Source organism: Canis aureus, chromosome 1 (assembly GCF_053574225.1).
Source record: "Canis aureus isolate CA01 chromosome 1, VMU_Caureus_v.1.0, whole genome shotgun sequence".
Classification (NCBI taxonomy): domain Eukaryota; kingdom Metazoa; phylum Chordata; class Mammalia; order Carnivora; family Canidae; genus Canis; species Canis aureus.
Window position 1 is genome coordinate 107,680,536 of NC_135611.1, and position 24,578 is coordinate 107,705,113.

The following is a 24,578-nucleotide window of genomic DNA, read 5'->3' on the forward strand; positions in this document are numbered from 1 at the left end:
TTTAATGAATTTTTAAAATATTTTGAAAGAGCACACAAACATGGGGGGAGGGGCAGAGGGACAAACAGACTTCCTGCTGAGTGGGGAGACTGAGGTGAGGTTCCATCCGAGGACCTCGAGATCATGACCTGAGCAGAGGTCAGATGCCCCTACAGCTTTATCTTCTAAGGTCTAATTGTGGCACATGGATGAGCAGTTAGTGATGAGTGAACAAATGGCACACTGGTCCATCTCCTGCCAGCTGTTTGCACTGCAGTGGACATCTGTGATGTGTGCAGGACCCACATGTATCTCTCCCTCTTTCTGCCAGGAGAGGAAAGAGGTGCTCTGTCTCCCAGCCTCTCTTGCAGCTAAGAGTGGTCACAATAAACACTTCCAGCCAATGAGACAGAAACACGGCTCTACGGTTGGCTCTGGGAAGGCTACTGGTTTTCTTTATAAACAAAGGGACATGTCCCCTTCTTCCTGCAGATGTGACACATGAAGCTATGTCTGCCACCTCCTGATCAAGAGGAAGGGCCAGGAGGATGATAAAGAATCCCAGCTCCCTTGACCCCCAGGCTGTGGAGATCCAGAGCTATGGACCCACAGTTCTTCTCCAGGCTGGTTTCAAAAATAAGCCCCTAGCATTTAATCCATTATTGGGTGTGTTTTGGTATTGTTAAGAATTGTGGTCACTGATGTTAAAAAAAACCAAAAGACTTCACATAAAAACCCAATACAGGGGTGTGTGTCCTGGAGCACTGTATCTGGGGTTCCGGGACCTGGGTCCTCCCAGGTCATGGTGGCACAACAATGGTAATAACAGTAGGAAGAGCCCCCGAGGATTCTCTGCCTAGGCCTTGCTCTGAGCGCCTCACACTGGAGGAGGCTGGAGGTAGCAGAGCTGGAGGTGGGGCCAGGTGGGGGGCGGGGACTGGCCCAGCAGCAGGATGGAGAGCAGGAGCAGCAGCAGCAGGCCCAGGACGGGTACCGGAATCAGCGGGTGCCGAGGGACCCTGGTGGGAGGCAGTCCAGTGTTTAGCAAGGTGCAGGGGATGCTGGTGGTGTAGAGCCCCACCGTGTGACTGCCACTCTCCTTCTGGAGACGTTCTGGGGTGCACCTGAGAGGCTGGTGGTACATGGTGGGCAGGCAGAGTTGGCCGTGGACCTGGCCCCAGACTGGCCTCCTGACTGGGACCAGCTCTTTTACCACAGGCACCAGGGCTTGCTGCAGCTCTGGTTCAGCAGGGCTGCTGGACAGAAAGGAGAGCAGAGCAGTCATGCTGGACCCTTCCTGTGCCTCCAAGTCCCTTCCAGTCCCCACAGGTCCCGTTTACCTCTCAGGAGGGCTTCCTGGGATGTCTCCAGGATGAGGGTCCCCCAGAGGGATAGGCAGACTGTCCTGGAGGGACAAAGGAGACAAACTTGGAACTCTCAGGTCTTGGATTGGGAGAGGCCCTTGGTTCAGGCCACTGAACCAGGACAGAAGTGACCACATGGAAAGGGGTGGAACACAGTGAGACAGCCTGCCGGGTTGGGTTCTCAGTTCTGCCAGCTTCCAGCTGTATGCCCCGTAGGTCACCCCACATCTCCATGGCCCACTTGCCTTACCTGCTGGACAGGGTCCATGACAGTACCCTCCTCACAGGGCTGAAGCGGAGTCTGCAGAAGGGAATGCAGGTAAAAGCCAAAAAGCCAGAGGGCTCTCAGAGCAGAGCCCTGTGCCTGGCACACAGTGGGCACTCCATAATTATGTGAGCTGTTCAATACTACTATTTCCATTTGCATCTGATTCTGGAAGTATCCAAGCTCCGTGGGGGCAGAGACCCCATCTTCTCCATGAGTCTAACCCTGTACTGGGCCTAGTCCAGTGTGGGCACGCTCTCTGCCTGCATCAGAACCTGCAGGTGCTTTAAGATGAAAGCCCCAAATATTCCCTCCAGGGGCCACCTCATCCCCCATGTCTCTCTGAAAGGGCACCCCCTGTGTTGGTCTCAGGCTTTCCCACCCACATCTTCGTCCCATGGATGCTGATGATGGCAGTAAAAGCAATAATAAGGAATCACAGGACCACCGGACCCTACTGAATCACAGCCCCTACCTTCACCACTGCCACCTACCTACTGTGTGCCTGCTCTGTGGGGGGGGGGGGCACGGGGGCTTTCACATGGCCCTTAGCCCTCCCCGCCCCCACTCTGATACTAGGGAGAAATCATGGTCAAGTCAGCTTGGAGGAAACTGAGGTGGGGCCCAGTATCCGTAGAGGGGAGTGGGAGGTGGGCTTTGCGGTCAGGCTGCTCAGAGAGACCATCTTGGATGCTTTGGACTCCAAGCGGCCTGGATGCCCGGCAAATACCTGGGATCCCACATTCCCATCCTGAGGACTTATGGGCTCCCTGTCTCTCCTCTCTGAGCTTCACTCCCTTTCCCAGCCTGAGAATGAGACTGGTACCTGCACCTCACCCTGCTGCTTGGAGGCGCAAAGCTGCTGGTGTGTGTGGTGCCAGGAGGGAGAGCCATGACAGGTGTGTGCCCCAGGGAGTTCTGGGGTTGGCTGGGGAGGGCCCAGCCCCTTCCTGTGTGTGGGTGCATGTGCGTGTGCATTTTCGCATTCCGGGGGTGTAGCCACGTCTGTGAGGCCTGTGGCTTAGCGGCTGCCGCCCCATGTATGCGCTTGGGGGGTCCCCTGGGAACATTCTGGCCGCCCACTGGCCTGCAGGCCTTCCCCCACGACGCTGTCCGCTCTCATTAGCTATAGCAAGGGCCTTGTTATCTCTTGGCCAAATGATTTTTCTGTCTGCTCAAGAGAAGTGGGAGTGTGGGTGAGGGCTGGGAGGAGCTGTCACTGCATCACCCTCCTCAAGGGCCTGGAGTGGGTGGGGACTGCTTACCGTGGTCTGGGGCTCTACTTCCTCCTCATTCTCGCTTCTGGGCAACCTGAGGGGACAACAGAGTCATACTGCTTGGCTTGGCTCCCCTTCGCCCACCGTGGAGCTGTATGAACCTTTAAAGCAGGGGTTCTTAAATGGATGGGGTCTGGAGGTGTCCTCCCATGAGGAAACTGCTGTGTGTAGGTCAGTGTGCATATTTCACAGGGGAATTTTCAGCAAAAGAGTGTGTGACCCCCCCAAAGGGTAAGAGGGTCTCTTGATCAAACCGGTTTTCTCTTCTGCTGTTTTCCAGCTGATGCCCTAGCTAGGAGCTGAGGCTTCTGCTCAATTACTCTCCCAAACAAGACTCAGAGTTCTCCGGGACTCTAGGGCAGGGGTGGACTCCACCCCCCACTTTATGCCTGCGGGGCGGGGGTGGGGGTGAGGTTTGTGTCTTTTTCAGTGAGTCTCAGGTTTATTGAGTCTTCTTTTAGGACCAAGATTCCAGAAGCCAACTGTGAACATCTCTCCTCACAAATCATTTCTCTTCGGTGTGCAAGCTGCCAACTTCTGCCCCTCTGAGGGTTGCAGCTGCCTGAGCCCCTGGAATACCTCTCTGGGGACTCAGACCTCAAGCGGCCCAGATCGAGTACCCCTGAGAGACCCAGAGGTCCATACCATTGGCTACCACCTTTGTAGGGGATCCAGCAAGGGATTCAGGGATCCAGCCCTCCAGCTGCCAGTACCTTGACACCCTCAGAACACAGCTGTGTCTTCACTAGCACCCAGAATGGTGTCCAGGTTGGTAAGCCCCCAGCCTCTGCTGCCCAGTCAGACACACAGCTGTCTCATCCCTTGGGACTTCAACTTGCGCTCCAGGGGAATCCTCTCTCGGCCCCTCTCCAGATCACAGCTCTCACCCCTAGCTGCCACCTTTAGGGGGCACAGGATTCGCCTCCCTGGCTTCCAGCTTCCCGGTGTCACACTGCCCTGATCCTGGGAAACTCAGGATCCAGCCCCCACCCTCACTGCTACTCAGCCCCCCTCCCTTCCCTTCCCTGGTGACGTAGGGGGAGGTCATAGCTCTGGAGCCCCCTTCCTGCCCAATCTCAGCTTTCTCAGACAAGTCCAATTAGAGGCCAGTGGCAGGCAGCCTCATTAGTTGTCACAGCCGAGAGCCTGAAGGGGGGACAGCAGCAGGCGGGAGGCACCACAGGAAACCACAGGCCCCAAGGCCAGGCCCCAGGGGAGGGTGGGCCCAGACATCCAGTGGTTTAGGTCCCCTTAGAGGCCTGCACCTGCTTCATCACAATCCCAGGGCTGGGGCTACGTGGCACTAATGCTCACACCACCCCCATCATGAAGTAAGCAAGCTGGGGCTTGCTTTGAACCCAGGGTGTCCAAGTCCAGAGTCCTCCACTGTCTCCTGACTCCCTGGGTTCTCCATGGGTCAGTCTGGGTTTCAGTCATCCATCCCAGGGGTCCCTGGCCTTGGGAGAGGTGTGTTCAGTGACAGTGACAAAGTGATTGAGCTGTCCCATTAGCTAGCCAACTGTCCTCTTGTCTAGGAGTTTCCTATCTGAGTACTGCTCCTACGGGACCCCATTCAAGCATCATCTCCCCGGGAAGCCCCCCTGCTCTGCAGGTGGCCTGAAATGCCAGATGTCCTCCCAGAACCGGCTGGGTCAGAGTCTGTCTCCCTCTAGGCTAGGAGACACTGAGGGCAGGGCTGGGGGTGGCTCATCCAGGTTCACAGGATGAGGGTCACTTCAGTGTGAGGGAATGAATGAATGAAGGAGTAAATGACCTGCCACTCCCCTGGGGCTCTTTCAACCCTTGTAGGCTATTTGAATTTGTCAAAGAATGTAGTGTCACCCCAAGGCAGGGGGACGGCTTTGGAAGGGACAAACTTCTTACCACATTGATTGCTCCTGTCTTCCTCCATGAGGGTGTGCTGGCTCTCCTTGGAAGTTTCTCTGTGGGAAAAGGAAAGGTTAGGTCTCCGGGGCTGTGACACCTGCAAGAATTCACCACCTACTTCTAGAACCTGTTGGACTCCCTCCCTGGGGCTGGTTCTCCCTCGCCCCAGGAGCAGAACCAAGAACGAGGCTTGTGCAGCCACTGGATGTCCCTCAGGGTCCCATCTTACTGGGCTGCAAGATAAGATCGGCGTCTCTGGGGGCACCCTGCGCCTCCAGCCTGCTTGTCCAGAGCCCCATCTCCCCTGTCCACTTCCCTTTGCATATTCCTCTCACTCCATCCCAAGGCCCTGGCCTGGCTCAAGTTTCATCTTCTGGACTCTTGCCCCAGCTTCTCCCTGGCCTCCCTGCCTCTAGCCGGTCCCCCTGGGGATCTTTCTACATTCAAAGCTGACCATACCCCCAGCCGCCTGCCCTGGGCGGCTTGATAAGGAATTCCTGTCACAATCCGGTCTCATCGCTCCCTAGCCATTCACCACTCCATTTCCCAAGCATGTTCTGTGCTTTCACACCCCACATCCTTGTGCCTGTACTTTCTGCTGCCAGCAAGGCCTCTCTTTCCTCACACCACTTAACTTCTCCCTCTTCTCCAAAATAAACTCACAGTTTTCCTGTGACCCCCTCTCCAGTTTCCCACACAACACAGGTCCCCTTTTTGCTGGGCTCCCTCCGGGCCTGCCCCCACCTCTGCACATGCATGGCCCTGCATGGGGATGGCCCCTTTGCATCATGTCCCCACTGGGCCCTGAGTGGCTCCACAAAGTAGCTCCAGGACTGAGAGCTGGTGACCCCCAGAGGCCTAGGTCAGCAGTCCCCTAGATGGCACGTCTGAGAGCTCACAGCAGAATTCACTCTGATTTATACCTCCTCTGAGGAATGTGACTGCCACCCACAGGCTGTGTGGCTGGGGACAGGTGACCTCTCTGAGCCTCAGCTTCCCATAGGTAACAGGATGAGGGATGAGGATGCCTACCTCGCAGAGATATCAGGGGAGGTAAATGACAAATCAGGGGCACCTGGGTGGCTCAATCAGCGAAGCATCCCACTCTTTGTTTTGGCTCAGGTCATGATCTCAGAGTCCTGGGATAAAGCCCCCTGTTGGTTCCGTTCTCAGTGTGGAGTCTGCTTGAGACTCTCTCTCTCCCTCTTGCTCTGCCCCTCCGCACACTCACACTCCCTCCCTTTCTCTCTCTCAAATAAATAAATAACTTAAAAAAAATCAGACAGCACTAGTGTTGAAGGGAAGCACAGAAGCTTCTCTCAACCCAGGGAGAAAGTAGCAAAGGAATGAGTTTCTCCTTTAAGAACAGGAAATAGTATAATTCTGAAGCATTGTTATTTTCAAGACAATGCAGTTACAGAGCTGTTAGCAATATTTTCTTTAAAAAAAAAAAAGGGAGACAGAGACTTTTGGTGCTGATAGATTAAAATCTCACTTTTCTCTTGTGGACAATGAAGATGAATTGTCTCAGTTGTTTCAAAGGATGTTGAAATATTGCTCAGGTAATTACAGAAGTCTTAAAACAACCACTATGGTTGAGTTCCAGATTTCACAGTGGGCTGGCTAAGCTGTTCTTAAAAGTGCCTCAGATCCAAAAAGTAAAAGCTTACTGTATTTTTACGGCATTTGTCAGAAGGATGCACTTTTTACCTTCCCGCTGCAGAACCATTGTAAATGCAGTGCTTCCTGATACCATTTTCTCAACTACAAAATTACCACCATGCAGTCTGGGTTTGCTTTGTTTGCTCCTGTCTCCTACCCTCATGGGCCAGTCCCTAGAGGGCAAGGATGGTCTCCTGGCTGGCCTGGGCTCTGTGTCCAGAAGATGAGCCCATGGGATGGGCAACGAGCTCCTAGCACATGGAGTCCAAGGCCCCCTTCCCAGCTCCTGGACTCCAGTGGTCTCTGAGCCCTTCCCATGCTCACCTGTGCCCCAGTTGGGGCTTTAGAGGGAAACTCAGCTTCCTCATCCGTCTCAATGGCAACCTCCTCCCACTGCCACACTCCACACAGAGGGCTTGAGAGAGCAGCGGCTGCCACTTCTTGTTTCTGGGAGAGGAGAAGTCCTTTCTAAGGCCAGGGAGGGCCAGGTGAAGGCAAAAGTCGGGTGAGAGATGGGGATGGAGATGGGCTGAAGCATTGAGGCATGGGGTGGGAGGAGACAAGGGGCTGGTGTGAGGCTGGGCTGGGAAGCGGGTAGAGGCAGGGCCTGGGAAGGGTTTGGCAGCAGGACCAAGGATGGGGGTGGGGATGATGTAGGTGAAGGATTGAGATGGTCCTCGTTGGGGGAGGATGGGGTACGGTGAGAATCAGGGCTGGGTTAGAGCCGGGGCTGGCAATGGGTTGGGGTGCTCCCCAGGAGCCAGGCCCACCTGCTGAATGGCCTCAATCTCTACACCCAGCGATGGGGGCAGCAGCCTGGTCCAGCCCACTCTTCTCACTTGGGCCCCTTCTGATAGCCTGGGCACATGGTCAAGAGGGGAAGGCTCTCTTTGTGCCTGCCCACTACCCATCAGTACACCCCCTCTGGGGTGGCTACTTTGCCCACATTGGGGCTGGAGGTCAGGGTTCCCGGCCTTGGGGCTCCCCTCCTACCTCCTCTACCCCTTATGTTCCACTCACTCGTCTGGCCCCTCCTGGGTCTGACTCAGCTTCTCTTCCAGGTGTGAGATTTCCAGCCTCAGTTCCTGCAAAGGAGGGAGTGGGGGACCCCTGCCCCTCTGTTCTTCTCCATCTCCCAGCCTTGGGCTCCTCTGACAGTCAGTTCCACTCCCCTGATTTCCCTGGGCTCCTCCAGAAGCGTCTTGCCCAGGGACAAGGGGAAGAGAGCAGTGACAGAAACTCAGGAAGCCAAAGAGAGCTAGAGAGCAGCAGGAACCCAGAGGGTAGCCCACCAGCCAGGAAGATTAAAAACAGGATACATGGCCACAGATTCACGGAGAGGTAAAAGACTCATGAGGAGTAAGAGACTCAGAACCCTCAGAACCCACAGAGGGGAGAGTTATCCCTAAAGACAGATTAGATCAAAGAAAGGCAGGCACACAGAAAGATAAGCAGAGGAGATGCAGTGGTGACAAGACCCTCCCAGAGAATGAAACTGGACCCGAGATGGAGTTACGCAGGGTGGGAGAGAGAGGAAGGAAACAAAGGGCAAGTGAAAAGGTAGAGAGAGAGACACACACAACTCCAGAAAAAGAGAGACAGGGGCAAGAGGAGGCAGAAAATCACAGAGATGGCAGAAGATTGGGGCCAGGCAGGGGGCCACGGGTGGGCAGGAAGGCAGTCGGGTACCTGGGTGGTTGTTCTGTACTCCTCCAACGTCTTGGCCAGACCCTCAGCGTGGTGAGTGCGCTGGAGAAGCCCAAAGCCCCCTGAGACTGGGCCCAGCCCCGCAAAGATGCTGAGGCAGGGCTAGGGGAGACTGGCAGGGTGAGTCTGAGGGAAGAGCTTGGGCCAGGGGGAAGAGCGCCAGGTTTCTAAATCCTGCAGGGACATACTTGCCACCCTGGGTGCAGGGAACCCTCTGACCCCTCCAGGCTGCTTATCCAGGGGATGAGACCCAGGCAGGACTTCCCTTTCCAGACCTTGGGGCAGGGGCAGGGGATAGCCGGGAGCACATGGGAGGTAAATGTCCTTCACCACCCCCTGGGGCCTCTCACCTCGGAGAGGACAGCATCTCGTTGGCAAATGAGGCGTTCACACTCACAGAGCTGCCACTGCCAAGGAAGGAGCCTGTCCATCTGTCCAGCCTCCTGGGACTGGCCTCAGCTAGTGCTGCTGCCCTTCCCGGCCCACCCAACTCTCCCAAGCCCCTCTCAACCTCCCACGATGTCTCTGGACATGAGCTATCCCAAGAGGGATTGCAGCTGAGCTGCCCAGAGCCCTGGGAGCCTGATGGCTGGCTGAAGGCCCTGGCTTTCACGAGGCCAGAGGGGCTGAAACTGATAAAATGGCCACCAGAGAGGGGTGGCACCTTCAAAGCCTCCTTCTCTGTGGCCAGCTCCTCACTCCTCCTTTTGACTCCATCCCGTTCAGCCAGCAGCTTCCCGTTCTGGAAGAAGGAAAAGACCGGTCAAGTCCACTTCAGCCAATGGGAATATTAGTACCCACAGCTGGCATTTTCTCAACCGCTGACATGCCATGACAGGCCTCGGGCACTTTATAGGTTTGGGTTCATTTAACCCCTCCACCCATCCTATGAGGTCCCAGTTTGATTTCTCTGTGCATCATTGGGTACACAAATGTACTTCACAGGGCTGGTAACAGTATCTGCTAGCCTGTCCTGAACACCTTGCAAGTGTTACCTCATTTCTTCTGCAGTATTGTGAAGGTAAAGACAGGTTGAGCAACCTCCACCCCTAGCCCACCGCCTGCTTCCCCACCCCCCAAGTCATACAGGTGGTAATTCATGCAAACACACGCTACTAAGCACAAAGCATTCAGAATAGCACCCTGCACTTATGGAACGATGTTCAGGAAATGTAAAATACATGTTTTTAAGATATTTTCAAAACTTCATGTTTTTCACACACACATGAGTAAAAATACCAGTATAATGGACTCCCACTACTCATCAGCCAACTTCAGTAATTATTTACATTTCCCTGGTTTCTTCCCTATCCTCCAAGGTTTTTTTTTTTTGTTGTTGTTTTGTTTTTTTTGTTTGTTTGTTTTTAAATATTTATTTATTCATGAGAGACACAGGGGGAGAGAGAGAGAGAGAGAGAGAGAGAGAGAGAGAGGCAGAGACAAGACACAGGCAGAGGGAGAAGCAGGCTCCATGCAGGGAGCCCGACGTGGGACTCGATCCTGGGTCTCCAGGATCACACCCTGGGCCAAAGGCAGCGCTAAACTGCTGAGCCACCTGGGCTGCCCTCCTCCAAGGTTTTTTGTCTTGTTTCGTTTCACAGATGATTCTAAAGCAAATGCCAGGTATTCTATTATTTCTATCTGGAACGACTCTCGGCATTTTAATTTCCTGCTTAAGGAATTTTTTACTTTACCAAACTCACAATACCAACTATCACTCTTAACAAAAGTAATAATTCCTTACTATCGCATATAGAATTTGTGGTTTTTTTTTTTTTTCATTTTGGTTGTCTCACAAGATCTTTTCACATTGAGTCTTTTACATGAGGATCCAAACAAGGTCTGCTGTGGTTTTTGGCTGAAATGTCTCAGTTCTTTTCCTCTGACAGTGGTTGCTCACCTCCCCGACATTTTGGGGGCCCTTCTTTTGTTTAGGAAATCAGGTTATTTGTCCTGTGGAGTTGGTGCATTAGGATTTGGCTTCCTGAGTTCTCATTCTCTGTGCTGGATGCTCACCACATTCCTCCCACCTCTTTACTTCCTCTGCAGAAGTGGGTAGCTCCAGGGCCCTGACCAGGCTCCCGTTCAATCTTTTGGCAGGAAGAGTTCACGGGTGCTGTACACGTCATATTGCACCATTCGGGAAGAATGTAATGTCTGGTTGTCCCAACTGTTAATGTTTTTATTGGCATCACCCCTCCCCCACCTCTTAATTTTACAAAGGAAATTGAGGATTGGAGAGGCTGAGAAACTTGGCCAAAGTCACATGGTGAATGGACTCAAACCCAGATCTGACTCTAAAGGTTTCATTTCTAACAACCAGACTCTGAGCCAGACGCACCCTGGGTGAGAGTAGGGAACCAGTTTCATTTCTGGCCTCAGGGAGCTCATTGCTAGAGGTGGAGACAGGTACAGAAGCAGATATAACAATGCCGAAGGTAGACTCTGATGAGGCCTAGGGCCTGGGCCCTGTGGAAGCCTGGATGAGGGACTTCCTCAAGAGGCAGGTCGGGGGCACCTTGAGTCCTCCAGGGTGAGAATTATCCCAGAAAAGAAGGGGGCCGGGAAATGGGATCTAACAATAAAATGGCCCCAAATCCAGTCTACTAGAGTTTCTAGGGACCAGAAACTTAGCAACTTGCCCTGATTTGATGTGAAGTAGCCACGGGCAAAAGCATTTCCGGGCAGAGAGGCTCTGGACTTTCCTCACCACACCCCTCCTCCCAGTCCCCCTGGGGACACCAAGGCCAGTTCCTCCCTTTTCTCAACTGGCTGGGCTCCAAGTCCTCCATCAGCCATCCCTCCCTCTTGGTCTCAGCGGGCCTGCGCTGCCAGGTGAAGGGCAGAGGAAGGACAGGCCAGGAATGCTGTGTCAACATCTGTCCACCTGGCAGGGATTTGGAGGCTGGATCCTGGGCCACCCTGCAGGGAACCTGGTTACTCAGCCTCTCCTGCCTTCTTCTGCAGTAATCCGAGCCCTACTCTGTAGATTCTCCATAGGAAAGCCGAGTGTCTGAGTGTCCCTTATTCCAGCATTATTTGACTGTAACTTGAGAACTCAATCTATAGATGCTCTGTAGGCTGCTGTGGGGAGGAGGCAACCAAGAATAGCTCTGGTTTATCGAGCGCCTAGGATGTCCCAGGCGCTGCTCAAGGCACTTGACCTGGCAGCTGGCCTTCTGGGCTGGGAAGCGGCAGAGACTGCTGGCTGCCATACACCCTGCTTATTCCTTCTTCTGCTTTTGTTGGGGGTCTACCCTCCACGTGGGCAGGCAGGTCCTAGCCCCACCCTGGGGGGTGAATAAGAGGGAACTTGCAGCAGATTCAGGAGAACTGGCTGGGTAGCTAACCCAGTGGCCATTCATGTCCCTTCTTCCTTTTTCATCTCCCATTCCAGAGGCTGAGGAAGGTCAGGTATTCTCCCAGCCTCCCTTGCAGCTTGGGGTGTCCTGTCATCCAGTTCCTGCCAGTGCGATGGAAGAGAGGTATACTGGGGTGATGGGTATAGTGGGGGTGTTCCTGGAAAACCTTTTCCTTCTGACAAAAAAAAGAGGTGTTGGGAGGAGCATTAACTGGACCCCCTTTCCCCTCTTTGTCCTGCTTTGAATGAGACCACGAAGGTGGAGGTGCTGCAGCCATCTGTGATCACGAGGCCACAGGCTGAGGAACAAGCCTGAGTCACCAAATCAACCCAGAGACCTTTAAAGCCTCTTGTTAAGGAAATGAGCGTCCTTCGGATTGAAGCCACCAATTCTTTGGTCCTCTCCTTGGAGCTGAAAGGATTCTGGCCCATTCGAGGTTGGATTACCCATGCCAGAGAGCGGTTTGGCTATAATCATATGATGTCACTTTGGCAATAAGATATAAGGGGGGAGGTTCTGCCTTGGGGCTTTAGGGAAAAATTTCTCTTTGTTCTTAAAAAGAGATGTTCTTGAAGAATATAGTCTCATCCTGTCTGCACTCCATGCCTCACACTATAACAGCCATCCCATGGTGAGATTCCTATCGTCCAGAGGTCAGAATTTTCACATAAGAGTCAGAGAACAACAGTGGAAAAGTTTGGGATTTAAATGTAAAAGCTATAATACAAAAAAAAAAATAAATAAATAAAAGCTATAATACAGATGTAGGACAAAGAGATTTGGGGACATCAGACAGAATCAGTATCACTGCCTGGACTGGGCAGAGATCCTTAGTGCAGTGAAGGCTGTGGGAGGGTCAAAGAAGAGAGCAGTTGAGGGAAAGCAGGCCCTGAATCAGCCCCAAGCCCCAGGTTAGCTGCTAGGGGTAGAGAGGAAGGGTGTAGTTGAACCATGCAACCCCTGGGATGTCTGGGAATCCAAGGCGGGGGGGTGGCAATTCTCAGCTCAGCCCTCAGAAACAGGAAGGCCCGGGAGTAACAGACTGGAGGTGGCTGTGTGAGGAGTGGAGGCAGAGGCCACTTGTGGCCACAAAGAGTCTCAGGAAAGCAGCCAAGCCTCCTCTGTGGCCCTGGAAGGTGTGGAAGTGGCTGAGGGAGAGCCTTAGGGGCCCTCGTGTGTTGGGGATTCAAGGGCCACCACCAGCAGATGCAGTGAGGACTGTATGTCCAGAGACCAGAGGCAATGTCAGCCTCCCAGTGGATGCCAACGTGTGGTGGTGACTAAGGCTGAAGACCAGATGGGATGATCAACATCAATCTTGTGACCAGCAGAGAGAACAGACATTGAGCGAGGACTGCCATCCCTGGAACACTTAGATGCCACCTTGCAGGGGGCCAGTGATGAGTTTCATCAATTGAGGAGTTTCAGTTCCACTTAAAAAGGCCTAGGTGGACCCAGATTTACTGAGATGATATTTCTTTCTTGGATGGGATGGGGCTTGAATCAGACATGCGGCTGAACTGAGCCATTTCAGACAACACGTGCTAGGCCCTGGGGTTGAACGCAGGCATTTATTTCTATAACAACCCCACCAAACAGCCTCCTAGCATTCTTAGAGGATAAAACAAAGGCTCCAGAGGGAGGGAGGACCCATGCCTGATATTAAGCTGTCTTATAAGTGGCAGAGATGGGATGTGAACTCAGGGTTGATTTCAAGGCCTGTGTAAATTTCCACCATTAAAAAAATGCTAATATATGAACAACACTGGTTAACTTTCAGTGAGCACTTCCCATTCATCCTGCCTCATGCTTCCTCTTGTTCAAATCTCAGGCAGCCCAATGGGGGAGGTTCTGTTATTTTGCCCACTGCTATAGGTGAGGACACTGAGGTACAGGGAGTGGATGTACTGGCCCATGCTTATGTAAGCAGCCCCAGCGTGAACTCAGGCAGTCTGCCCCATGGTCCTCACTCTTTTGAACCGGGGCCATACTTACACGCAGTGATAAGACCCTCAGAGACATTTGTATGTTATTGGGATTCTGGGATCTCCCTTTACAGACCATCAGGGTGTTTGGGTGTAGGCTCCCTGGGGTGTTTGAGGGTAGCAGGGGTAGAGTGGGAAGGTCCTGAGGCTTGGGGAATGGGTGGGGATGGGCACTAGGCCTCAGCTCACCTCCTCCTGCAGAGTCTCCATCTCGGCCACCAGATGCTGCTGCTCTTTTTCCTGAACAACAACCCCAGAGAGAGGACAAAGGCTTCTTTTGGGGCCTCCTTGCCTCCATATTGGCCTTCTCCCACACCTGGGAATACATCTTGGATCTGGGTTATTGAGGAGCAAGGCTGGGAGGATGAGTCTGGGAGCCCTGATGGCTCCTGCTGTCCCCCCTGTCATGAGAGGAGTGGCAAATAGATCTGGACCCTAAGTCTTGGGCAAACAGGATCTGGAGTCAGAGAGGAAGCCAGGGTAACTTCTATTCCATGGTCAGGCTCTGTTGCTCAGACTCCAAGAAAGGGGGAAGGAAGAGAACAGCTTTGTGCCCCTTGCCCAGAACCCACCGTCTGCCGGGCCTGGGCCAGGAGCCTGCGATTCTGTTCCTCCAGGTTCTTGGCCAGAGTCTTCAGGTCCTCCAGCTCCTCATTCACAGCCTTGGCACACTGCAGAGCCTGCTGGGTACTGAGTGGGGGTGGGGCAGGTAGGCCACATGAGAGGGAAACCGTATAGATAGCTCCACTCAAGAAAGCGGGAAGTAACAGAGAAAATCCTAGACAGAGACCTAGGGGTTGGGTACAGAGATCCAGAGGGAAAGGAGGGGAGGAATTTGGTGCAGGGGACAGAGACCCAGTTTCTACCTAAAAGACTAAGGGGGTGGGACAGAAAGAGGAAGTGCAGAAAGGGACAGTGTGGGGTCACAGACAGGGCAGGAAGTGCAGGGAGAACACATGGAAAGCGAGCTGAGTAGGGCTGCGGTAAGAGGGACACAGGCCCCTGGCCCACCTGCGAAGTTGCCTGCGCAGGGCTGTGATCTCCTCACCCAGGCGTGTGGCCCCCTCTTCAGCTGTCTCCACGCTGCGCTGGAGCTTGGCGTTCTCCCCAGCCAGCCTGCGGTTGCTGAGCTCCAGGTCCTCCAGGCTGCTCAGCAGGTCAGCTGTGGCGGGCCTGAGGTCAGGGAAGGGCTGGTCACAGGCCACAACCCTCCACCTTCCCAGGCGGGGTAGGGGGTGGCTGCAGTGGGGAGATGAGGCTCTTCTGGAGAAAGAGAAACAATAGAGAGACTGCCCCGCTCTCTGGGAGCATGGCCCATCCCATCCCTCACCCACTCCGCAAGGACCCCAAGCTCTAAGGGTGGAGGCTGGAGGGCGTGGGCAGTGGGGAAGGGAGGTGGGGGGGCATTGGTACATCTCAGGTCTGGGGTCTTCGCCTCCGAAGCTCTCCAAGTTGGCTGGTTCCTCGGCTTCTGGGCATCCTGGAGGGAGACAGACAGAGGGTGGTAGGCTCCTGGTGACCTTAGGCGGTGGGGCCCCCCCAGGTTGCGGCCTTGGCCTCCACTAGCCTCACCCTTACATTTGCCCTGGGTCATCTCATCTGCCCCTGGGGCTATGGTTACATCCACTATCTGAAAGGCCTCTTGTTCATTGGTACCCTGAGCTCAAGCTGGATCTTTCTCATAGCCCTGGATTCACCACACCTGACATGGGCGGTGGCAGCCCCTCAACTGCCCTGAAACCTGTTCCTCTTCCTGGTTTCCCTCCCACCCAGCCACCCAGCCACCCAGCCACTGGGCTGTCCTCCCTCCCTCGCTCCTCCTCATCCCCACAGTCCATTGGAGTCCAGGCCCTGACCCCTCCTCCCTGACTCTGCTCCACTCTCTTGGCTCAGGTTTCTCCTTCTCCTCCTGGACCCACAACCTCCTCCCCAGCCTTCACATCCTGACCTTCCCCCTACTTGGGAGGGGTGTTATCTCAACCGGAGTTTACCTGCCCCTCCCATGGCCCCCCAAGCCCAAAAGGAAGAGGTTCAAGGGAATGTCAAGAAAACTGTACATGTAGATTTGCTTTTGTTTTGTTTTTGTAAGGTATAAGGGGAGAGCTTTTTCTATGGAGCACCTGCTACATGTGAGGCCCTAGGGATAAAATTGGGAACAGCTCAACTAACCAAATAGCAGGGCAAGTGACTCAATCAGATGGTCAGATTTCTCCAGGAAAGACAGGCAGTCCTGTGAGTGAGCCTGGACAGCCAGGGACCTTAGCCTGGGGCATCCCAGGGCTTCCCTAGGTGGGGCTTCCCCAGCTGTGGGAAGTTTTAGGGAGAATCGCCCAAGCGGAAGACCCTGGAGGGCAGGTAGGCCTGAGGGATCAAAGACTAGAGAGTAAAAAAAAAAAAAAAAAAAAAAAAAAAAAGACTAGAGAGTAGACAGGAGCCCATTATGCTGACAAGGACAGGTGGGCCGGGGCTCCCTGGCCTCTATGACAGGGGTGCAGTTAGGAGGAGGACTTGGAACCAGCCCTGAAGAAAAAAAAAACCCAAAGCTCAGGGACGGTGGGGGAGGCAGCCATAGAGATGCCTGGAAGGCCAAACTCACAGCTCCAGACTAGAGCAAATGTTCCAGGGGTCCCACCCCATGCCCCTGGCTCTGTCCCCTGGTGGGAAGTCCCCCCACTGTCTGACCCTGGGCCTGCCTGCTTTATTCTATATATGGTAGTCTCACCAGATGGCGGTTGCTGGGAGGTCAGGGCCCCCTCAAAGGCTGTCTCCTCTTCCAGCTCTAATCCCCTGTATCAAAGGGATGAGGCTTAGAGCCCCCTGCAGCCACCCCCAATCCTGCTTGGCCTCGCTTCGCAGGGAGGGTTGCTGGTGGCAGGAGGGGCCGAGTCAGGTGAGAGCAAGAGCATTGAGAGCCCCACCATGGGGAGGAAGGTAAGGCCAGATGGCAGGAACCCAGGGCCAGATGGAAGAACAGAAGAGGGCAAGGGCTGGGTTTGGAGAAGGGGTGGGGAGAGGCCTCTGCTGGCCCCCCAGCACCCTCATTCCTCCCCCTTCCAGTCCCTTTTATTTCTGCCTCCCCCCATCGCAGGAACTTTGTCTTCAGACCCTCCACCCCATCCTCCCAACCCCATCTCTTCACTTTTCTCTCCTTCTCAGTCTCCTTCAAACTACAGTAGGCCCCTTTGCCCAAAGGGTGCTGGCTGCAGTAAGCAGGTATGAGGTTAGATCTTAGGAAGGACTTCCGGGGGTGGGGAGGGCTAGAGGTGCAGAGACCTACCCATCCAACTGACAGGCAGCGATCCAGTCTCGCATGACGGCAAGGAAGGTGTCCAAGTCCACAGTGGCCTGAGGACCCTCCCCATTGGGGTCCAGGTTGCAGGCCAGTGTTCGGAGGCGTGTATCCTGGGGGCCACGGCCTGTCACAGCCTCCAGGTAGGCTAGCACATGGGTCACAGCCACAATGCCTGGGGACAGACCATGATGTGAGGGATTCTGGGGCAGGTGGGGGGTAGGGACAGGTGATAGCTTGAAAGTAGGACACCAGTGGCTGGGCTGGAGCCCCCCCCCACAATCCCCCCAGCACCATGGCTTAACAGAGACATTTTGGGCAAGTCTTTCCTCTCCTCTGAGTCAACCTTTTCACCTGGAAATGGGAGCCCAGCCATCCTCACTCACAAGGTAGACCAGAGAGGACCTGCTGTGCCCTATCAGGCTTAAGGGGGCTGCCCTCTCTCCCTCTCCCCAGGCCCTATTCCATTAATGTCCTTGCCCTGAATGGCCTCCATCCCTTTCCCCTACTTCCTTCCCAAAGCTTCGCACAATCACCCAGCTCATCCTGCAGGCTCCCCAAGAAAGGGTCCTAGCCCATCCCTCTCTCTAAGGCTCCCCAGTTTCCAGCTGCCCCCAATCCCTTATTATTCTGTGTGTCTACAGGCCCAGGGCTGCCTGGCCCCCCCTTGCAGCCTCCCAACCTGTCCTTTGGGTGTCACAAGCTTCGAACATAGAGTTGAGTATTTGCTCCTCCAAGCTCAGCAGCGTCCCCAGGCTCCCCTCCTCCAGCTGGTCCCAGAGGTACACTGGGGAAACAAGAGGAATTGCCCACCCATGAGAAGGCAGGAGAGAAATGGCTTTAGGTTCTGTGCTCCTGCAGCAGGGAAGGAACTCCAACTACCTGGAGTTGGGGCTAGTGGGGACAGCAATGTAAGGGTCTTTGAGTGGCCTCCTAGCTCCCCACCCTGGGGATGCGGGTCCCATCTTTCAGGCCAGGAGGTGCCCCCTGCTGTCTAATCCTTTGTGTCCAAGCCACTTGGGAACCCAGATGACAAAAGCTCTGAGATTCCCCTTTCCTCCTCTCTTCTTCTGCCGCCCAGGCTCTGCTCAGAGGGGGCTAGGGGCGGAGGAGGGCAAAGAGAGGATTCCGGGAGGAGCTGAGGGTGAAGGGGAGCCCAGGAGCCAGGAACAATCCAATAAGGCGTGGGCAGCCTGGATCAATTCTGCCGGCTGCATCTCCTGTCTAGGGGGCCGGGTCTCTCTCCTACCTGAATCCCCAGGCGAGGCTGGCGTCATTGGTGCCCACAGCCCGGGCCTGAGATGAGAGGGGTGAATGATCTAGGCAGGGTAGGCAGTCAGGGAGTGGTTAGGAGCTCAGAGCCCAGCTACGCAACTGTGTGCAGGTCAATTCTCCCTTTGGAGCCTCAGTTTCCCCACCAGTAAAATGAGTGGGTATTGATCCCCCTCCCTCCCTTACCAGGACTGGGAGCAGTAGGTTTGTGTATGGGAACAGCCCTCCCAACAGAGATACACAATGTGCATGTCCCCAGGTCTGTTTGTTCATCTCTGTATCTATTGTACCGGCATATAGTAAGCACTCAATAAATGCTCCAAGATACAGGAGGAGATCCTCCACCCCAGGAGTTACTGGACTGTGCGTCTTTGGAACTAGAGGTGACTTTCAAGGTTCCCTGTCCTGCCCTTGAACAACCGGGTATGGCAGCAGGTCTCGCATGGGCAGCAGTCTGACAGACCCAAGAGGCAACCCTAGTAAGGAGCATAGACTCTCCGAGCCTCAGTTTCTTCCTCTGGAAAATGGGGGTGTTTCCTCCCTCCCAGAGAGGAAGTGAGGTAAAATCTAGAAAGGCTGGGGAGCCTGGGCGGCTCCATCAGTGAAGTGTCTGCCTTCAGCTCAGGTCATGATTCCCCGGATCCTGGAATCCAGACCTCATCAAGCTGTCTGCTTAGAGGGGAATCTGCTTCTCCCTCTCCCTCTGCCTGCCATGTTCCGTTTGTGCTCGTTCCCTGTCAAATAAATAAATAAAATTCTTAAAAAAAAAATCTAGAAAGGCCCTGGGCTGAAGGTCTGGCATGTGGTAGAGGCCAAATAACAGAACTGAACATTTATTTAGCAGTTAGTGGATGCCTTTCCTCTTCTGGGGGTTTTGTATGGACCCTGGTGGCTGCTATCATTAGCCCCATTTTACAGAGGAGGAGACTCGCACAGAGAAGTTAGGAATTTGCCCCAGGTCACCTGTTCAACATACAAATGCTTCTTCTTCTTCTTTTTTTTTTTTTTTTTAAGTATGCTCCCTGCCCCCCAATGTGAAACTTGAACTCACAGCCCTGAAATCAAGAGTCGCATGCTCTACCGACTGAGCCAACCAGGCGTCCATGATTGCTCTAATTCTTTTTAGTCTCAGGGGATTCTTTGTAGAGAGCTAAAATTCAGCCCCTTCAGGTTTGAACCCATGCTCTTAGGAAAAGGGGGAAGGAACCCACAGTTGGGGGACACCAGGGCCCCTGCTGGAGCTTTACCTGAACTCTCCTGTTGCTCCTCTCATTGTGCTCCCCAGGTAACCAAGGAGCACCCTGAGGCCCAGTGAGAATCACAGCCTGAGAGGTCACTCCCTGGGGCTGCCCAGCTAGGGAGAGTGGAGCCAGAGTCAACCGGGGACTGTCTGGCTCAGGGGATCCATACGGGTCTTCAGTCCCTCCCTGGGGTCCCCCAGGAACATGTCACTGCTTCTCCTGTTCTCTTTTCTTTGTTTCCGTCCTCAGTGTCTCTATCTCTCTCTGTCTCTGCCTTTCTCTAGTTTTCTCTCTGGCTCCTTCTCTCCATCTTCCTCCCCATCTCTCTCTTTCCGGTGCCCTGCCTCTCTGTTTTCTCTGTCTCTGGGCTTCTTTTCCCATTATCTCGGTGACTCTCTGTTCCCCGAGCCTTCTCTCTCCTTGCCTGACAGTCTCAGCATCTCTGCCCCCTCCCTCCCTGGGTCTGTCTCCATTTCTCCCGGGTGTGTCCTTCCCTTTCCTTCAGAAGCCTCCCCAGTTGGCTTGGCCCTGGCCCACGGGATCCTTGGTGGCTGCACGCCCTCTGCTGGTGTCCATGAAGCTGCTGTGGCAAGTCTCTTGGTCCACCTGCCCTTGGTCCCTGCACCCAGGTGTCTCCCTCCTACCTTCCCCTCTGGAAAGCCTCCTGAGGCCAGAGTCCAGGCCCGTAGCCTGGAGAAAAGATGCAAGCCCTGCTGCTGGACCCTGGGAGCCTCAAAGAAAGCAGTCTTGTCTCTCCCCTAGGGTGGGAGCCTCTTCCCCCATCACAATAAGCTCTCCCACTTAGCAGGTGAATTTTAGAGAGGACCACCCAGTGTCTCCCTTCCTCTTACTTCTGAAGCTGGCTTTCACACCATTTGGGTGTACATCCATCCAAACAATCAAGGACCATAACTGAGCTCCTTGGAGTCATACATGGTTCTAGGGCAGCACTAACCAAACAGGGCAGGCACGTGCCACACACTGTTCTTGAGTGCTTGAACTGTGGTGAGACTTAAGTCACCCTGTTAGTATAAACTACACACCATATCTTGAAGCCCTGGTATGAAAAAACAAAGGAATATCTCCAATACATTTTTATATTAATTACATGCTGAAAGGATACCACTTTGGATATATTAGGTTGAATAAAATTATTCTTGTTCATTTTGCCTGTTTCTTTTTCTTTTAAATGTGGCTACAAGGGGCTTCTGGGTGGCTCAGTCAGTTAGGCGTCTGCCTTTGGCTCAGGTCATGATCTCAGGGTCCTGGGATCGAGCCCCACATCTGGCTCCCCACTCAACAGAGAGCCTGCTTCTCCGTCTCCCTTTCCCTTTGCCTGCTGCTCTGCCTACTGCGCACTCTCTCTCTCTCTCTGTCAAATAAATAAATATTTTTTTAAAATGTGGCTACTAGGGGCTCCTGGGTGGCTCAGTCAGTGGGGTGACCAGCTCTTGGATTTCAGCTCGGGTCATGATCTCAGAGTCATGGAATAGAGACCCACATTGTGCTCCATGCTCAGCAGGGAATCCGCTTGAGATTCTTCCTCTCCCTCTGCCCCTCCCCTCCACTTTCTCTTTCAAATAAGGCTATAAATCTTTTTTAAAAATTTAGAAATGTGGCTACTAACAATTTAAAATCACAATTATGGCTCACAAGTTGGGCAGCACTGCTCTATGGACCAGGAACCAGAGTGAATACAACAGACTCTCACCTCACGGAAAGTATGTTCTAGTGGGAGAGAGAGAAAAAAACAGACGAACAGATGTCTGTCCGTGCTCTGAGGAGAAGCAGGAGAGGGGAGTGAATGTGAAAGAAAGCTTTTCAAAGGAAGGAGAGATCTGAATGAAGTGAGGGGAAAGCCTTAGGGAAGGGTGCCCTTCGCAGAGGGTACATATAGCGAGTGCAAAGGTTTCTGCTCCAGCTTCCGCAGAGCAGACAAGATGTGGTGTCCACACAGGTGGGCACACAGCGGGCCCTTCAATGACAGCTAACTCTCCCACTCCAACCCTGCACCAAGGTGGAGGCTCAGACACCCCAAGCCACCTCTCTCAAGTCCCTGAGGCACAACGTGGCACCCACTCCCCAACTGCTTCCCTCCTCATCCTCCCATGGGGATAAAAAGGGGATAGCCACCTACTTTTTGCAGCAGGGCCACCTGCCTGGCCCTCTGGAACGTCCATGGGCCACCCCGGTCGCTCTGCAGGTGGTGGAGAAACTAAAAGTCTGCCTCCATCCCTGGGAGGGGCTGACAAAGGCTCGAAGGCTCTGAGATCTCCTGGAAGGACAAATGGGCATAGCCTCCTCAGACCAGCCACCCCGCCCCACCTGTGCCCCAGGCCGCTCTGGGTTCCCAGAACCTGTTTGCCCACCCCTGCTTCCACCAGAGCAGCTCCCGCTCAGACCTGTTTTATGGATTGGAGGTGTGGGCTGGGGAAGGGGGGGGGCGAGGAGTGGGCAGCAGAGATCAAAGAGCGGCTGGGGGTGGGGGTCACTCCCTCCTTGCTTCCCTTCCACTCTTCCTGTCAAGTCCCTAACCTGGTTTCTCCTTGCCCTACGACTTTATCCTGTCCACTCCTCTCCTTCCCTACATCTCTGGGCCAGGCCCCATCCTTTCCTCCTGGACCCTCATCCCATCCTCCCAAGCCTCCCGGTCTCCAGACTTTCCCCTCCTATGCATCCCCACAGGGCCCCAGAGCTGACCTGCCCCTCTCCTGCTCCCATGGCTCCCCAGTACCCCAGGGACAGAACCTAGACCCTGGACCCAGCATCGAAGGCCCTTGCATGGCCTGGCCCTGCCCACCTCCGCAAACCCAAATCACACTTGCAGTTCCAGCAGCTCTGAACTACATGCTCTCCCCCACACCGGCATGGCTGTTTCCAACCCCCCCCGCCCCCCGCCCCTGGTTTCTGCCTGGGACAATCTCCTTTCCAGCCCTTCCTGTCTTGGCTCACATCCCCCTACTCTGGGAAAATGTTTCCGAATGAGCTGCTGTGTCTGGATTCTCACACTGCCCTGGGTGACTGACATTCTGCTATATCAGCCTGTTTTAGGAACTGTTTGGCTCCCATGTGAATGTGACCCCATCTTTTTCCTACTCCGATCCCTGCCATGGATCCCTAGTGCCCTCAGGACTAAGTCCTAGCCCTTCTGGCTCGTGTGGGACAGAGTGCTCTCTGCAATTCTTTGTCTCTTTTTGTCATTTTTCTCTCCTCTGGCTGACCTCCAGGGCCCTCACCCTCATCACAACTATGGCACTTGTGGCCCCTGCTCTGGCTTACAGCCTCCCTGGGGAGCCTTCCCTGACTCCCCAGACCAGTTAGGGACTCCCTCCTCTGTGCCCTGACAATGACTTGTCCTGCCTCCATTATAACCAGCTTGACTATATGACTTACTGTCCCAATGCCAGGACACTTTCAAGAGCAAGAAGGGTGCTATTAATAATTACACCGGACAACACTGCCCATCGGGGCTGAACTGGGCACACTAGGGCAGATGGTCAACATCAGGTCACCTAGGGCCTGTCTGTCCTCACCCCACCCGCTCGTCACCCCTTTCCTCTCCAAGTGCTCCGTACACCCTGCTCTCCCTGGCCTCAGCCGGCTCCACAGCCATGGAGTGCACACTTCCTGGAAACTTTTAGAATGTCCTAGAAAAAGCGGTCTTTGAAGGGAGACCTCCAGGTTTGGACAACGCTGGAGGGGTGTCGGGGTGGAGGTGGGGGTGATGGCTATGGGGCCTGAGTAGTGAAAGGTCTGGCACTGGTAGCCCCGGATAGGGACTTGAGGGGAGGAGGGAGAGTGAGGGAGGGTCTTTGACAGGCAGGCTAGAGCAGGAGGAGGACACAGGCAGGATTTAAGGGGGTCTGGGTCTTAAAGGGGTCTTTGAGCAGGTTTCTGGGGGCGTCTCTGGATTTCTGGGGGTGTCTGACTGGATTCCAGAGGTCTCTGACAGGATCTGGGAAGGTACTCTGACAAGAATTTTGGCGGGTTTGACGAGACTTCTGGGGATCTCTGACAGGACTTCGGGCGGGGCGGGGGTGTCCCTGATAGTATTTGGGAAAGGAATAGTAGTATGGGGGGGGGGTAGCTCGGCAGGCTCTGAGGGAGAAGTCTGACCGAATTTCGAGAAGATTCTGAGGAGATTTCAGGCGTCGTCTATCGGATTTCCTGGAGAGTACTTTTCAGTATTTCTGAGGGTGTTTGGTCAGGATTTCAGGAAAACCTTTTGGAAGGCCTTGATATCGGGGATGCTCCCCCACGATTCAGGAGCTCCAACAGGGCTTCTCTCGGGAACCTCGCCGCCGCCGGGGTGCACCTGGGCCCACGTACGGCCGGACACAGCGGGAGACCACGACTGACCAACGGCAATTGGGTAGCACGGAGGTGCGCGTGCGCCCTGCCACCAGGAAAAGACAGGGGGCGGGGCGGGACCGAGAGCGCGCGTGGTGTCTAAACCCCGCCCCACCTGGGCTCCTCCTCGCGACGCAGGCGCGCACCGCGCTCGCTCCTGTCTGTTACCTGCAACCGCGAGGCCGCGCATGCGTAGGGCTACCGGGGCGCGCACCCGGCCTGGTGGAGCGGGCGCATGCGTATTGGCCGAGCGGGTCAAGGCTGCGGGGGCTACCGCGGGTAGGGCACCGGAGGTGTCCCTGCGTCCTCTGCGCTGGGATCTTCTCCTCTCAAGCTTGAGTGTAATGGGCCCAAGTAAGGGAGAGTTGGATTGAGGCACCTCTTGTCCATCCCCTACTTTTTATCAGCTACTAAGTCATGCCCCTTTGCCGTCTGTTCTGTGCCAGGCTGCCCATCACCATCACAATGATGTCCTGCCCTGTCTTGCTCTAGCACTCCCGCGCCCTCTGGGGCTCCAGTCACCATATATTAATAAATCCCTGAAGGAGTCTTTCTCAAACCGTTTCATTCATCCTTTATAGGAGAGAGTGGGGGAGGAAAATACCCTGTTTTTCCCATCAGACAAGAGAGAATTACACCCAAAATTGACTCCCAAGAAGGGGGATTTGGGACATAAGATGTGCCAGCCATCCATCTGCCTTTCTGCTAGCAGAGACACAGAAAAGGTTGCATCCCACCATCATTCATTCAGCTGTCACGTCCTCAGACCTTCCCCGGTCACACTGCTGCATTGGGCCCCCTTCTCACTAAACACTTACAATTTCTTAGTGGTCCTCATGGCATGTCTCACAACGTGACATGTATATCTGTGTACTGTCACCCCACTGGAATGTGAGCTATATGCAGTAGGAGGCTGTTTTGGGGCTACAACATGCCTG

At 54.4% G+C, this 24,578-nt stretch overlaps 1 protein-coding gene across 7 annotated transcripts; it reads right to left on the minus strand.

The window, feature by feature from the left end:
* On the minus strand, positions 1–23,671 carry KASH5 (KASH domain containing 5). Of its 7 annotated transcripts, none has more exons than XM_077845479.1 (21): positions 23,407–23,671; positions 21,428–21,565; positions 17,460–17,564; positions 16,766–16,952; positions 16,211–16,275; positions 14,902–14,968; positions 14,500–14,751; positions 14,061–14,178; positions 13,678–13,728; positions 8,806–8,883; positions 8,492–8,548; positions 8,124–8,183; positions 7,455–7,519; positions 7,205–7,292; positions 6,759–6,902; positions 4,770–4,828; positions 2,874–2,919; positions 1,594–1,644; positions 1,320–1,384; positions 1,104–1,232; positions 1–998 (listed from the first exon to the last, which is right to left on the minus strand). In XM_077845479.1, the coding sequence occupies exons 2-21, from the start codon at positions 21,468–21,470 to the stop codon at positions 857–859; spliced, it is 1,872 nt and encodes a 623-aa protein (XP_077701605.1). In that variant the 5' UTR covers positions 21,471–21,565; positions 23,407–23,671; the 3' UTR covers positions 1–856. The 7 variants fall into 7 exon arrangements, with proteins under 7 accessions (XP_077701605.1, XP_077701596.1, XP_077701614.1 ...); XM_077845470.1 differs by having other exon boundaries at positions 1,104–1,235; XM_077845488.1 differs by having other exon boundaries at positions 1,104–1,235; positions 6,759–6,881; positions 23,407–23,670.
* Between the last annotated feature and the right edge of the window lie 907 nt (positions 23,672–24,578).

Coding starts and splice junctions, on each gene's coding strand:
- KASH5 (XM_077845470.1), bottom strand. CDS start 21,470: ATGGACGTTCCAGAGGGCCAGGCAGGTGGCCCTGCTGCAAAAA. Junction 6,903..7,204: donor AGATTGAGGCCATTCAGCAG/GTGGGCCTGGCT, acceptor CCCTGGCCTTAG/AAAGGACTTCTCCTCTCCCA. Junction 1,385..1,593: donor TCATGGACCCTGTCCAGCAG/GTAAGGCAAGTG, acceptor TTGTCCCTCCAG/GACAGTCTGCCTATCCCTCT.